Genomic DNA, 16,792 nt, shown 5'->3' with positions numbered 1-16,792 from the left:
TCACCTCAAGTGCAGCAGCGTCATGTTAACTGTGATGTGCCATGGCAGACTACAGCACAGACACACACTCAAATTATTGTCCTCGTTGGACATAATAATGACCTAATAAGATTTAGTGGTTCAGGAAGAGTCAAATTTTTTCTCTGTTAAAGGGATACTTTGGGATTTTGAGTCAGATGAACTCGTTTATACCATTTTGATGTCTCTGTGTCCAGGATGAAGGAAGTTAGAGACATTTTCCTGAGCCAATGCTAACTAGTGTTACCCACAGACTTCCAGTCAATGCGCTATCTGCTAGCATGCTCAAATCAAATTGAATTTGTCACATGCGCCGAATACAACTTGTGTAGACTTACCGGGAAATGCTTGCTTTACAAGCCCTGCCCAACGATGAAGAGTAAAATGTATATATATATATAGATATGTATATATATAAACACATGAGGAATTACATTTTATTTATATATCTTTATTATATATTAGATACTGTATGTACATGAAGGCAGGATAAATTGACTAGGCATCAGGATAGATGATAATACGAGCAAAATAAAGTAGCAGCAGCAAATGAGTGTACAAATGTGTATGAAAGTGTGTTTGTGTTGTGTCAGGGTGTGTGTTGTGTGCATCTGTGTGGGAGTGTTAATGTAGAGTATCTATATAGTCTAGTGAGTGTGCGTAGGGTCAGTGCAAGATATAGTCAGTGCAGATAGATTGGGTACCATTCATTGACTATTTAGCAGTCTTATGGCTTGGGGGTAGAAACTATGGCTTGGAGCGGTCCGAGAGCTGATGCTCCTGTACTGTTTGCTGGACGGTAGCAGAGTGAAGCGTCTATGGCTTGGGTGGCTGGAGTTTTTGGCAATTTTTCGGGCCTTTCTCTGACACCGCCTGATATAGACGTCCTGGATGGCAGGGAGCTTGGACCAAGTGATGTACTGGGCTGTACGCACCAAGCTCTGTAGCGCTTTGCTGTCAAGGGCGGTGCATTTTCCAGACCAAACAGTGATGCAGCCAGTCAATATGCTCTCGAAGGTGCAGTTGTGTAAATTTTTGAGCATCCAAGGGCCCAGGCCAAATCTTTTCAGCCTCCTGTTTTGGACCATATTAGTTTGTTGGTGATGTGGACGCCAAGGAACTTGAAGCTCTCGACCTGCTCAACAACAGCCCTGTTGATGTGGATGGGGGTGTGCTCTCCCCTCTTTCTCCTATAGTCCACGATCAGCTCCTTGGTCTTACTGATGTTGAGGGAGAGGTTGTTGTCCTGGCAACACACTGCTAAGTATCTGACCTCCTTTCTGAAGGCTGACTCATCGCCGTCGGTGATCATATATACCACCATTGTGTCGTCAACAAACTTGACAATGGTGTTGGAGTCGTGTGGGGCCACGCAGTGGGTGAACAGAGAGTACAGGAGGGGACTAAGCACACACCCCTGAGGGCCCCCCTTGTTGAGGGTCAGCATGGCAGAGGTGTTGTTGCCTACCCTCACCACCTGGGGCCGGCCCGTCAGGAAGTCCTGAATCCAGTTGCAGAGGGAGGGGTTAATCCTGAATGAATTGTGAATAATGATGAGTGAGAAAGTTAGAGGTGTACTGTAAATATCATACCCCTCAAAAAATGATAACTTCCCCTGTTATTGTAATGGTGAGGGGTATGATATTTGTGCGTCTAACTTTCTCACTCGTCATTATTCCCAATTCATTCAGGACTATCCGTAATCATGGTTGCATCCACATTAATGTAGAAGTGTTTAGATTCATATTATAGTCTTATTTTCAATAAAAGTGACTCCAAAATGGCAGAATAAATGTACCAATCATTTCAATTGGGCACAAAATCATCTGAAACACAACCAAAACAAACAGCCAATGCATTCAACATGTTTCCAGAGTCACAAGCTTGATGTAATCATTGTGTTCTAGGAATATGGGACCAAATACTAAACTTTTCACTATATCAATACACATATACAGTGGGGAGAACAAGTATTTGAAACACTGCCGATTTTGCAGGTTTTCCTACTTACAAAGCATGTAGAGGTCTGTATTTTTTTTATCATAGGTACATTTCAACTGTGAGAGACGGAATCTAAAACAAAAATCCAGAAAATCACATTGTATGATTTTTAAGTAATTAATTTGCATTTTGTTGCATGACATAAGTATTTGATACATCAGAAAAGCAGAACTTAATATTTGGTACAGAAACCTTGTGAGGCCGGTTGGACGTACTGCCAAATTCTCTCAAACAACGTTGAAAACTGCACATTTTCGAGTGGCCTTGTATTGTCAGCATCAAAAGATGCACCTGTGTAATGATCATGCCGTTTAATCGGCTTCTTGATATGCCACACCTGTCAGGTGGATAGATTATCTTGGAAAAGGAGAAATGCTCATTAATAGGGATGCAAACAAATTTGTGCACAAAATTTGAGATACATTTCAGGAACTTTTATTTCAGCTCATGATACATGGGATCAGCACTTTACATGCTGCGTTTATGTTTTTTTTCAGTATATATCAGATGGGCAAAAGCTGCTGGCAGATACCCATAGACTTCCAGTCATTGTGCTAACGCTAGTTAGCAATTCACTAGCGCTAGTTAGCAACTTCCATCTCTGCACGCAGAGACATAGAAATGGTATCCACATCTGATGCTGGGGGAAGTAGATAAAAGGCCTCATTGCCAAATCCTGAATTATCCCTTTAACTGTAAATATGCATAAATAATCACTAAGTTCAATGTTGTTTTTCTGGACAGGAAATGCAACGTTCAGTAGAAAAACTAGGAGATAAGATGGATTCTGCTTTATCACACAATCTATTGTAAACGATTCCATGTTCAACATGCTGTAAAACTCAAATCATAACTGCAAGAGAAAGCATCAGGGGTGTAGGCCTACGTGTGTGTGTGTGTGTGTGTGTGTGTGACTGTGTGTTGTCTGTGTCGGCCTTGCAGAAGCCGCTTCAGCCGGACATGGGCCACAACTCTCTGGCTAACTTCCAGATTGAGAAGAAGATTGGGCGGGGCCAGTTCAGTGAGGTGTACCGGGCCAGGTACCTGATGGACAACACCTCCATGGCCCTCAAGAAGGTTCAGGTGAGAGAGGCGCACACACACAGCACACATCATCATTTTCCCCCCACCTTTCAAGATACCCAAGGACACATTTCAGGGGTATGATGTCCCCAATTTTCCTACATATATTCTCAAACTACTTCATATTTTCTAGTTCATAGAGAAAGAATGATTTTAAATTGTATAACCGACTTAAGTCAATATCTATATCTGAATGTTTATCAAAGTTAGCTGACTAACTTCAAATTTATTAGTGTACTTCCTGAAAGCAAGACCACTCTAGAAATGTCACATACTTGTATTATTATAATTTGCCTTCTTCCACTCGCCCTAGTGCTTTAACCGTTTAAAACATTTTGGGGGCATAAAATAATTAGCACAAAATAATCCACCAACAGTAATGGTAACTCTTGAACTAGAGACACCAAACTAACTTTCACATGTTCAGGCTATCTGATCAATCAATCACTCAATCGATCAATATTTCCATCTACCTACTTTTTCAACTATAACCAGTCACTACCGTTACTACTGCAGTCATTAACACTGCTGCAACTTATTTTACAACCATAAATACTTTAAGACAAGCTAACAAGTACACACATTTTCTTTAGGAAATATACTTTTGTCCTGCTTTGTGATTATTACTCTCTACTAGTGTATACACGATATACCGGTCCAATAATGTCCACTTCACTTTCATGCGTATCTCATGTAGAGCATCTGTGATCAGCCAGCCGATATCTCTTTCCAGCCATCACTCACCTGCATGTCTCTCCATCTGCTCTTCCTTTGCATCTATTCCTCCATCAGTTTTTAAAATATAATTTAGCCATGATGGCGAGCGGGGTTGCAGACCCTGATGTCTTCTGTTGTTACATTTGTAAATGTTTTACATTAGAGCAGTGTGCAGAGCGAGCAAAGTTGATACATTGTATAATTTCATCGCCTGGTATAACCAAGAGCACAGGCCAGTCTGAGTAGGCTTTGCAATTGCATGTTCGCTAGTCACAGAGGAAAATGGAATGACAACTTGGCGACAGGCATGTTTGCAGCTTTACAGCAAAGAAAACGGCGTGTCTAGCCCAAAAGGTTAGAAAAATGACCCATATTACCAGAGTTACCTTTTTAAAATTTCACAAACCATGTCGCAGGCCATTTTACATTTTTTATTTTTTTTGACCCCCTTTTTCACCCCAATTTCGTGGTATCCAATTGTTAGTAGTTACTGTCTTGTCTCATCGCTACAACTCCCATATGGGCTCGGGAGAGACGAAGGTCGAAAGCCATGCGTCCTCCGAAACACAACCCAACCAAGCCGCACTGCTTGCATCCAACCCGGAAGCCAGCCGCTCCAATGTGTCGAAGGAAACACCGTACACCTAGCAACCTGGTCAGCGTGCACTGCCCTCGGCCCGCAACAGGAGTCGCTAGTGCGCGATGAGACAAGGATATACCTACCGGCCAAACCCTCCCTAACTCGGATGACGCTAGGCCAATTGTGCGTCGCCCCATGGACCTCCCCGGTCGCGGCCGGCTGCGACAGAGCCTGGGCTCGAACCCAGAGTCTCTGGTGGCACAGCTAGCATTGCGAAGCAGTGCCTTAGACCACTGCGCCACCCGGGAGGCCTGTCGCAGGCCATTATAAACTAATCCTGTTGTTCATTCATGTTACCGAGCTAGCTAACAACCTATTAGCTCTAGGCAAATTAGATTGACACGAGTAAAGTAAAATGGTCTGCAAAGGTAGGATTTATATAAGCCTAATGTAAGCCTAAGCTATATAAAAAAAATCTACCGCTTTCTGGTGTTCCTTAAATTCTGTTTGGTGCCTAATCCTTTTAAAGTTGGGAGAAGTTTGAGGGAGGGAGATTCTTCTCTATGTTAACTGAAGTGTAAAGAGGGTTTCATGCAGTGTTTTCCCCTTACTGCCACAATGACATGCAGATCATAATGCATGTATATTCCTCCAGCCAAATCACGGCCTCTGCAAATTTGAGCAAATCAGCATTTCTATGCATTATTCTATTTTACAGTGAACAGTGTGAAGTTAATTCAATATGTGTTGTATTGAGTTGAATTGTGAATATCAGTTACAGGTTTTTTGCATAGCACATGCGCATTACATTTATAAAACGGGAACAAGTGTTCGGGGTATAGGGCGAAGAGGACAAGGAAACTACACAAACAGTACATTTCTCCTTCTCCTCCAGGTGTTGTGAACAAACAATACTACTTGGTTATCGTGATACTTGGCCTGGTATTGTATTGTTAGTAAAATGTTTGTGTCTTGACAACACTACTCTCTACTATCTCTGTATTTAATATTTAACCGTGTCTTTATTTGGGTGTACTGCATTATTGAAATGCTTTATTAAAATATGTATGTGTTAAACAGAGTGCTGGAAGACCGACTCGTCTAACTAGATTCAACTGTCAGTGTTCATGTCTGGTGGTGGTGTGACAGTCTTCATTTCCAGATTTCATCTCTAGACTGTAGAAAGTTGGCTCAGAAAGTAGGAAACTAGTGTCTTCGGATTATTCCTTTATAACATGGGAGTGCTTGCCACACTCTAGTGACACATACAGTAGTTTCCACCATCATGTCACCTGAAGTAAATGGTTGAACACACATTTCTATGTTTTTAAGGTGCATTATGGCTCTAAAAATATAGAATTCCTCTTTATGCTGATTCGCGTCGTGTGTGTTCAGACAGCGCTTTCTAAAGGAAGTCAACCCACCACAATTTACCCCCTCGTCTCAGCAACATCACAAGATGAGGTCAATGGGTTCACTTTACTGAGAACCACGCTTGTGATTCTCAATACAGCTAGCTATCAAATTTTATTTGTCACATGAGCCGAATACAACAGGTATAAGACCTTATCGTGAAATGCTTACTTACCATCCCTTAACCAACAATGCAGTTCAAGAAAGAGTTAAGAAAATATTTACTAAATTAACGAAAGTTACATTTAAAAAAATTAAAAGTAACATAATAATATACAAAAATGAGGCTATATACAGGGGGTACTGGTACCGAGTCAATGTGCGGGGGTACAGGTTCGTCAAGGTAATTTGTACATGTAGGTAGGGGTAAAGTGACTATGCATAGATAATAAACAGTGAGTAGGAGCAAAGGGGGGGGTCAATGTAAATAGTCCGGGTAGCCATTTGATTAGGTGTTCAGCAGTCTTGGGGGTAGAAGCTGTTTAAGGAGTCTTTTTGTCCTAGACTTGGCGCTCCCGAACCGCTTGCCGTGCAGGTGCAGAAAGAACAGTCTATGACTTGGGTGACTGGAGTCTTTGACAATTGTTTGGGCCTTCCTCTGACACCGCCTAGTGTATAAGTCCTGGATGGCAGGAAGCTTAGCCCCAGTGATGCACTGGGCTGTACGCACTGCCCTCTGTAGCGCCTTACGGTCAGATGCCGAGCAGTTGCCATACGAGGCGGTCATGCAACCGGTCAGGACGCTCTCGATTGTTCAGCTGTAGAACTTTTTGAGGAACTGGGGACCCATGCCAAATCTTTTATTTATACATTTTTTTCCACCTTTTTTTTTAACTTCTTGATGATAGGGTGCAGAATTTTCACTTAGGGAAAAATAGCGTGCGCAATTTCAACTTCGTGCTACTCATCCCCAGAATATAAGATATGCATATAATTAGTAGATTTGGATAGAAAACACTCTGAAGTTTCTAAAACTGTTTGAATCATATCTGTAAGTATAACAGAACTTATATAGCAGTCAAAACCCTGAGGACTAACTTTTTTATTGTTAAGTTCCTCTATGTTCAATGGATTGTTTTGGGCAAACCAGAATTCTAATCAGTAAATGCGCAGTTTCTACTGCTTCCACTGGATGTCGCCATTGTATGGAAAATGGTTAAGGTTTTTTCTTAGTGAGGTGAACAAGATATTGACCCGGAAGTGGAGGGACGTCGTTTGTTTATGTTTGAGATTTGGGCAAGACGTGAAATGTTCCGTGAGTTTGTTGATATCCTGTATTGAAAACAGATTGACCTGTCTTCAATTTGATCGATTATTAACGTTTACAAATACCTTAAGCTGTATTACAAAAGTACTTTGAAATGTTTTGGCAAAGTTTAGAGGTAATTTTTTTTAGATATTGTGTCGTGATTTTGTTCAAATTGAACGCTGTTTTTCCTGGTACAACGGCGCCAAATAAATGGACAATTTGGATATATATGGATGGAATTAATCGAACAAAAGGACCATTTGTGATGTTTATGGGACATATTGGAGTGCCAACAAAAGAATCTCGTCAAAGGTAATGCATGTTTTATATTTTATATTAGCGTTTTGAGTAGCGCTAGCATGGTTGAAATAGGCTACACTCTCTTGTTTACATTGGGCTATCATCAGATAATAGCATCTTATGCTTTCGCCGAAAAGCCTTTTTGAAATCTGACATGTTGGCTGGATTCACAACGAGTGTAGCTTTAATTTGATATCTTATATGTGTGATTTAATCAAGTTTAATTTTATATAATTTTTTTGAATTTGGCGCTCTACATTTTGACATGGCTGTTGGGACGCAAGCGTCCCATCTATCCCAGAGAGGTTAACCCCGGTAGGCCAGTTGAGAACAAGTTCTCATTTACAACTGCGACCTGGCCAAGATAAGGCAAAGCAGTGCGACACAAACAACACAGAGATACACAAACGTACAGTCAATAACACAATAGAAAATCAATATGCATAGTGTGCAAATATAGTAAGATTAGGGAGGTAAGGAAATAAATAGGTCATAGTGGCGAAATAATTACCATTTAGCAATTAACACTGTAGTGATAGATGTGCAGAAGATGAATGTGCAAGTAGAGATACTTAGGAGCAAAAAAATAAGTAACAATATGGGGATGAGGTAGTTGGGTGGGCTCTTTACAGATGGGCTGTGTACAGATGCAATGATCGGTAAGCTGCTCTGACAGCTGATGCTTAAAGTTAGTGAGGGAGATATAAGACTCCAGATTAAGTAGTTCTTGCAATTCATTCCAGTCATTGGCAGCAGAGAACTGTAAGGAAAGGTTGCCATTGAGGAGTTTGCTTTGTGGATGACTAGTGAAATATACCTGCTGGAGCGCGTGCTACGGGTGGGTGCTGCTATCGTGACCGGTGAGCTGAGATAAGGCGGGGCTTTAACTAGCAAAGACTTTTAGATGACCTGGAGCCAGTGGGTTTGGCGACAAATATGTAGCGAGGGCCAGCTAACGAGAGCATACAGGTCGCAGTGGTGGGTAGTATTTGGGGCTTTGGTGACAAAATGGATGGCACTGTGATAGACTACATCCAATTTGCTGGGTAGAGTGTTGGAGACTATTTTGTAAATTACATCGCTGAAGTCAAGGATCGGTAGGATAGTCAGTTTTACGAGGGTATGTTTGACAGCATGTGTGAAAGTTGCTTTGTTGCGAAATAGGAAGCCGATTCTAGATTTCATTTTGGATTGGAGATGCTTAATGTGAGTCTGGAAGGAGAGTTTACAGTAGAGAGTTTACAGTAACCAGACACCTAGGTTTTTGTAGTTGTCCACATAAGTCGAACCGTCCAGAGTGGTGATGCAAGATGGGCGGGCGGGTGCGGGCAGCAATCGGTTGAAGAGCATGCTTTTAGTTTTAGTTGCATTTAAGAGCAGTTGGAGGCCACAGAAGGAGTGTTGTATGGCATTGAAGCACGTCTGGAGGTTAGTTAACACAGTGTCCCCAGAAGTATACAGAATGGTGTCGTCTGCGTGGAGGTGGATCAGAGAATCACCAGCAGCAAGAGCGACATCATTGCATTGATATATACAGAGAAAAGAGTCGGCCCAAGAATTGAACCCTGTGGCACGCCCATAGAGACTGCCAGAGGTCCGGACAACAGGCCCTCCGATTTGACACACTGAACTCTATCTGAGAAATAGTTGGTGAACCAGGCGAGGCAGTCATTTGAGAAACCAAGGTCGTTGAGTCTGCCGATAAGAATATGGTGATTGACAGAGTCAAAAGCCTTGGCCAGGTCGATGAAGACAGCTGCACACTATTGTCTTTTATTGATGGCGGTTATGATATCGTTTAGGACCTTGAGCGTGGCTGAGGTGCACACACGACCAGCTCGGAAACCAGATTACATAGCGGAGAAGGTACGGTGGGATTTGAAATGGTCAGTGATTTTGTTAACTTGGCTTTCGAAGACTTTAGAAAGGCAGGGTAGGATAGATATAGGTCTGTAACAGTTTTGTTCTAGAGTGTCTCCCCCTTTGAAGAGGGGGATGACTGCGCAGCTTTCCAATCTTTAGAAATCTCAGATGATATGAAAGAGAGGTTGAACAAGCTAGTAATATGGGTTGCAACAATTGTGGCGGATAATTTTAGAAAGAGAGGGTCCAGATTGTCTAGCCCAGCTGATTTGTTGGTGTCCAGATTGTGCAGCTCTCAGAACATCAGCTATCTGGATCTGCTATTTGGGTGAAGGAGAAATGTGGGATGCTTAGGCAAGTTGCTGTGGGGGGTGCAGAGCTGTTGACCGGGGTAGGAGTAGCCAGGTGGAAAGCATGACCAGTCGTAGAAAAATGCTTATTGAAATTCTCGATTATCGTAGATTTAACGGTGGTGTGTTATTCCTAGCCTCAGTGCAGTGGCAGCTGGGAGGAGGTGCTCTTATTCTCCATGGACTTTACAGTGTCCCAGAATTTTTTGGAGTTTGTGCTACAGGATGCAAATTTCTGTTAGGAAAGCAAAGGCTAGCTTTTTCAAACTACCTGTGTATATTTGTTCCTAACTTCCCTGAAAAGTTGCATATCGCTGGGGCTATTCGATGCTAATGCAGTATGCCACAGGATGTTTTTGTGCTGGTCAAGTCTGGAGTGAACTAAGGGATTTATCTGTTCTTAGTTCTACATTTTTTGAACGGGGCATGCTTATTTAAGATGGTGCGGAAAGCACTTTTATAGAATAACCAGGCATCTTCTACTGACGGAATGAGGTCAATATCCTTCCAGGATACCCGGGCATGGTCAATTAGGAAGGCCTGCTCACTAAAGTGTTTTAGGGAGCGTTTGACAGTGATGAGGGTAGTTGTTTGACCACGGACGCAGGCAGTGATCGCAGAGATCCTGATTGAAGACAGCAGAGGTGTATTTAGAGGGTAGGTTGGTCAGGATGATATCTATGAGGGTGCCCGTGTTTACGGATTTAGGGTTGTACCTGGTAGGTTCCTTTATCATTTGTGTGAGATTGAGGGAATCTAACTTAGATTGTAGGATGGCCGGGGAGTTAAGCATATCCCAGTTTAGGTCACCTAACAGTATAAACTTTGAAGATAAATGAGGGGCAATTAATTCACATATGGTGTCCAGGGCACAGCTGGGGGCTGAGGGGGTCTATAACAAGCGGCAACAGTGAGACTTATTTCTGGAAAAAGGTGGATTTTTTTCTCTCTTCAGTCTCCTGAGGGGGAAAGGTGTTGTCATGCCCTCTTCACGACTATCTTGGTGTGTTTGGACCATGATAGTTTGTTGGTGATGTGGACACCAAGGAACTTTAAACTCTCAACCCGCTCCACTACAGCCCTGTTGATGTTAATTGGAGCCAGTTCGGCCCGCCTTTTTCTGTAGTCCACGCGAGATGACATCAACACTGTCTGTGTGTCATTATTAACAGTGACTGGGAAAATTGATTATCTGGAGGAACAATTCAGGAGGACTAACATGGTTGTGGATGGCATACCAGAGTCTACACATAAGTCTGAGGAGAAAGTGAGAAAAATGTCACTGGTAAGCTGCAGATCGATCATGGGAAGATTGAAGTGGAGCGCTCCCACAGGTCTGGAAAATGTAAAACCAGCCCAGGTGAAAGACCCAGGCTGATAGTGGTCAAGTTGCTAAGGTTCCATGACAAGATGGCTGTTCTGGAGAGAGCCAAGAATTTGAGAGGAACCAACATCTTCCACAATGAGGACTTCTGTGAAGCTGTGCATCAGCAACGGAAATAACTTATTCCAGCTATGGAAGCTGCCAGAGAGCGTGGGAACATTGCTTACATCCGCTACGACTGGCTTATTGTCTACCCTCCCAACCACAAGCCTGGGAGGAGTGAGCAAGCCAAGCTTCCAGGCCAGTAGCTTTAGCACAACATCACACACACACCAACTGACACTCACAAGTGCCTGATTGACTGACTATTAGCCAAACAATGTTTTTAATTTAATGTCGTTTTTTTTACGACTGACCCCAATTAGTCAACTGGTTAATTGTTTGGTTGTTAGGCTGTTGGTCGACCGAGATTGTTTTAGTCGAGCAGTAACAAATATGAATACACTGCTCCAAAAAATAAAGGGAGCACTAAAATAACACATCCTAGATCTGAATGAATGAAATATTCTTATTAAATACTTTTTTCTTTACATTGTTGAATGTGCTGACAAAAAAATCACACAAAAATGATCAATGTAAATCAAATTTATCAACCCATGGAGGTCTGGATTTGGAGTCACACTCAAAATTAAAGTGGGAAACCACACTACAGGCTGATCTAACTTTGATGTAATGTCCTTAAAACAAGTCAAAATGAGGCTCAGTAGTGTGTGTGGCCTCCACGTGCCTGTATGACCTCCCTACAACGCCTGGGCATGCTCCTGATGAGCTGCACTACCTGAGCCACTTGTGTGGGTTGTAGACTCCGTCTCATGTTACCACTAGAGTGAGAGCACCGCCGGCATTCAAAAGTGACCAAAACATCAGCCAGGAAGCATAGGAACTGAGAAGTGGTCTGTGGTCACCACCTGCAGAACCACTCCTTTATTGGGGGTGTCTTGCTAATTGCCTATAATTTCCACCTTTTGTCTATTCCATTTGCACAACAGCATGTGCAATTTATTGTCAATCAGTGTTGCTTCCTAAGTAGACAGTTTGATTTCACAGAAGTGTGATTGACTTGGAGTTACATTGTGTTGTTTAAGTGTTCCCTTTATTTTTTTGAGCAGTGTATATATACTGAGATCATGTGACACTTAAATTGCACACATGTGGACTTTATTTAACTAATTATGTGATTTCGGAAGGTAATTGGTTGCACCAAATCTTATATAGGGGCTTCATAGCAAAGGGGTGAATACATATGTACGCACCACTTTTCCGTTTTCTTTTTTTCCCATAAAAAAAAAAAAAAAAGTTCTTTTTTTCAAATTCACTCTGCAAATTTGGACTATTTTGCCTATGTCCATTTACATGAAATCCAAATAAAAATGTATTTAAATTACAGGTTGTAATGCAACAAAATAGGAAAAACACTTTTGCAAGGCAAAATGACGCTGGGCCAATTGTGAGTCCTATAGAACTCCAAATCACGGCTGGATGTGATGCAGCATGGATTCGAACCAAGGACTGCAGTGACGCCTCTTGCTCTGAGATGTAGTGCCTTAGACCGCTGCGCTGCTTGGGAGCCCTTCAGTTGTCTTTTTCTTGTTATTTTTTGAAATAGTCGTGGTGTTCTTAGTTTAGATTTGTGTTGCGGTTCCTGTCCGTTAGTTTTCTGCGTTTTGTGTGGACCCTTCAGCAACTAATGGGGATCCGAATACAAATCATGAATCATATGCTGAACAATTATAGCCTCCAAGGACCTTCTCTCTCTATAAGACAGGGATGGGCAACTGTAGACCCGCGGACCAATACAATTTTATTCAAATTATTGTATTTATTTGTTTGGGGGGGGGAGAGTTAGTATAATAGATGCACGAAGTGCAATTCTGAAATTTGGTTGTGCATCAGCAGTCGCTCAATTAGCCCATTCCAGCATAATATTTTTGTTTGATTGGCCAGCTATCTAAACTTGTAGTAAACATAGTCGAATTACCGACAGGGGTTGGCCCATTGATAATCAGTTATCATATTAAAAACTGGCAACATTTGTCTCCACCCTATGTCAAAATGTGTAGAATTGCAGGAAATTATAGGGGGGTGTTTGCATGTGGATACGCAGACCCACAAGCCACTGTGGCCCCTCATGATGAGTTCTGTTCTTTTTGGGGCCGCACCCCCATCAAAGTAGCCCATCCCTGCTCTAAGACAATGGGTCATAAAAATGGCTCTTGTCACCTAGGTGGGATACCATGTGACCTCGCAAGACTAAAAAAGCACTGCTCCCCCTCTCAATTAAATGCAAAGGTTTTCATTGGCATGGGAAACATATATGTTTACATTGCCAAATATGTCAAATAGATTTCAAAACCTCTCTTATCATTGTCTTCTCTGCCCTCCTCTGGGCTCAACAGCTTCTCAAAGGAGGGAAGAAGAACCTCCGTTTAGGGGCCTTAGCAAGAAATAGTAACTGATAAGAAAGGGAAAGTAACTTTTCGGGACAGAATACCTGCAATTTATTACATTTCTTATTGTGAATGAAGAGCCCAAGTACAAGCAGTCTCAGTAAGGACTGTAGACATCCAGGCTGTATCACAACCGGCCGTGATTGGTAGTACCATAGGGCGGTGCACAATTTGGCCTAGCGTTGTCTGTGTTTGGCCGGTGTAAGCCGTCATTGTAAATAAGAATCTGTTCATAACTGACTTGCCTAGTTAAATACAAAAAAAGACTTAAAGAGCTAGTGAAGCCTGAACCGTACACATAAGCGAACCTTCTTCAAGGAAAGGAGAAGAAACTCCAGATCATTGCCTCTGCAACATCAAGAAGAGAGCCATCAGAGAGAGCGACCAGGAACACAAGTCAAGAAGGAGCACCATAAAGGAGCACAATCCAGAGAAAAAGAACAAGCACAAGGACACTCAGATCGAGGGAAAGGACACACAGCCTTCCCCTTTTGTTCTCGCCATGCGGCCTGAACAACCAAGAAGCCACAATAGACTTTGATTACAGGCTAGAGTGTAACTGTCCTTCAATATTCATATATTCTCGAGGTCTTCACTTAGAATGAAAGATAATATTTCCTACCTGTCCTTGATCAGCGTCATTGTTTTGTAAATATTTTTATTCGTGTAATTAAATGTAGATTGTATAAATACATTGTGTTGTCTAATTATTCTGTTACAAAGTGGGCTCTATTTGATTCTCAAATAATTCATACCTTCTGATAAATCAATTGTTTACTAGTATTCACATTTTTGTCTTATAATGTTATATTAAGTCAGGTCTTCTTGGAATACTATTTTTGTCCAATAACGGACTTGTGCCCCAATAAAAAAAATATAGTTTCAAAAAAAAAAAATATATATATATTAATTAGTCCTTAGAGATGAATTAATTAATAATTTATAGTAATAATTATACACTACTGTACAAAGGAGAGGACAGTAGCAGGGATGGTTTACAGCATGTGCTGAGGCAGGTGTCTCTAGCTCAGCAGGCCAACTCTCTCCTTCCTTTCTTCTCACTCTACTTCACATCATGTCACTTCCTCTGACACACTTACTCACTCACGCACTCACGCACCCCACACACCACACACACCAGGAAGAGAGGGGGAATACTGGATGCAGGCCTAGAAGAGAGTGATTGAAAGAAGAGAGGAGAGGGAGGTTCACCATTTCTAAGTCAATCCCAGGTTAGCCTATGGCACTTGAAGTGGGTTTTGATTTGATTTATTAGGATCCCCCATTAGCCGACGCCAATGGCGAGAGCTAGTCTTACTGGGGTCCGACACATAACAAAAAAATACATTACAGACGAAAGACTTTACAATTTACATACATTTAAAAACGTGTGTGTGTGCCTCAATCAGTTACACCTACATGTCAGTACATACACAACAAGTAGGTCACATGGGGGAAAGGTGTTGTGAGGTGTTGCTTTATTTGTTTTTTGAAACCAGGTTTGCCGTTCAATAGCGCTATATGAGGTGGAAGGGAGTTCCATGCACTCATGGTTCTGTATAACACTGTTTTCTTGAATTTGTTCTGGACTTGTGAAAAGACCCCTGGTGGCATGTCTGGTGGGTAAGTGTGTGTGTCAGTGCAGTAAGTTGACTATGCAAGCAATTTGGAATTATCAACACATTAATGTTTCTTATAAAAACAAGAAGTGACGCAGTCAGTCTTTCCTCAACTCTTCGCCAAAAGAGACGGTATGCATAGTATTAATAGTAGCCCTCTGATTACAAGGAAGAGCAAGACATGCCGCTCTGTTCTGGGCCAGCTGCAGCTTAACTAGGTCTTTCTTTGCAGCATTTGACCATATGACTGGAAAAGAATCAAGATAAGATAAGGACCACTTTTTTTCTTCTTTTTTTTAAAATATATTTAACTAGGCAAGTCAGTTAACAACAAATTCTTATTTTCAATGACGGCCTAGGAACAGCGGGTTAATTGCCTTGTTCAGTGGCAGAACGACAGATTTTTACCTTGTCAGCTCGGGGATTCGATCTTGCAACCTTTCGGTTACTAGTCCAACGCTCTAACCACTAGGCTACCTGCCTCCCCGCTTTGTGGAGTGTGGTGTTAAAAAGCAGAGCATCTCTTTATTACAGACAGACCATTAAATCTATATGTTTTGACCGTGACCGTTCACAATCGAAGGTAACACCAAGTCATTTAGTCTCCTCAACTTGTTCAACAGCCACAGATGTGAAAGATTGTGTGCGGTAGCTATAGGTCTAATTAGCAGTATGGTAATTGTCCTCTCATAGGGGAGTTTAAATGTTTTATGAATGAATAAATGGGGTGATGCGTTATTATTGTTATTGTGGCTGAGAGCATCACTTACTGCTGCTGAGAGGTGTGTGTGTCGTTTAGACACTAAAGCCAACACCACCCCTCTACATACAGCATCAGCAGCCATGATGTTTTGTTGTCATTCTATTAGTGTTTTTTTCTTCTCTTTCTCCTTTCCTTGAACATGCTGCAACAATCTCTCCTTTTGATCTCTTGATAGATATTCGACTTGATGGATGCCAAAGCTCGGCAAGATTGCATCAAAGAAATAGATCTCCTAAAGGTAAAGAACCAGAGAGAGCGAGAAAACAATTGATCTGTACCAGACGCCCGCATGCGAGTGTGTTTGTGTGTGCCTCTCTCTCTTTTGTGTGTGTGTGTGTGTGTGACTCCTCCAGGCTTACATTGACTCTTTTTTTAAAAAAATTTTATGCCCAAAACATTTCTTTTTTTTCTCTCTCAGTATTGTTTAGAAGGGGGGCAATAGTGGATCGCCATGTAAATTTAGCAGACTCCCTTGTGTGTCTCTTGATGTTTTGTCCCCCCCCACCCCACGCCCCACCCCACGCCCCTCATCTTTTTTGTCTTTCTTCTTTTAAATGAAGTGTTTTCATTGATCAAACTAGCTTAAACATGCGCTGCTTGTCTCTGGTCTCAAAAGCTAACGAACAAATTAATGACAGGTTGAATAACTCCCTCTGTCTAGGTGATCAGAGGTGTGTGTGTTCTCCAGGTTGTTGCTAACTCTGTTCATAGCACGTTACTCTCTCTTCCATACACACCTAGCACACCACCATACACACCTAGCATTTCGCTACACCCGCAAAAACATCTGCTAAACATGTGTATGTGACCCAATACAATTAGATTTGATTTTGATTTGATGAGGTCTGGATTAGCCAACCACAGAGGAGACTAGTGTTATGCCAGGCTTAGCCACATGCCCCCTCTTTTTCCCTCCCTCCATTTCCCCCCTCTCTCCTCCATTCTAGGGCTCAGGAGGCTGATGCACAAGATATGTCACTCCATCCCTCTCTCTCTCCCTCACGC

General features: G+C 42.0%; 1 protein-coding gene across 5 annotated transcripts in view; it reads left to right on the top strand.

Moving 5' to 3' along the window:
* Positions 1 to 16,792, top strand: part of LOC129855640 (serine/threonine-protein kinase Nek7) — a 193,768-nt gene that overhangs the window by 116,568 nt on the left and 60,408 nt on the right. For 4 of the 5 annotated variants that reach the window (XM_055923516.1, XM_055923515.1, XM_055923514.1 and 1 more), the window contains 2 exons: positions 2,962 to 3,102; positions 15,963 to 16,025. In XM_055923516.1, the coding sequence (XP_055779491.1) occupies positions 2,962 to 3,102; positions 15,963 to 16,025 (204 nt within the window). The remainder of the gene's footprint in view (positions 1 to 2,961; positions 3,103 to 15,962; positions 16,026 to 16,792) is intronic. The other variant, XM_055923517.1, reaches the window with a different exon arrangement.

Source organism: Salvelinus fontinalis, chromosome 5 (genome assembly GCF_029448725.1).
Source record: "Salvelinus fontinalis isolate EN_2023a chromosome 5, ASM2944872v1, whole genome shotgun sequence".
In the NCBI taxonomy this organism is placed as follows: Eukaryota; Metazoa; Chordata; class Actinopteri; order Salmoniformes; family Salmonidae; genus Salvelinus; species Salvelinus fontinalis.
This window is presented reverse-complemented; position numbering and strand designations above follow the sequence as displayed.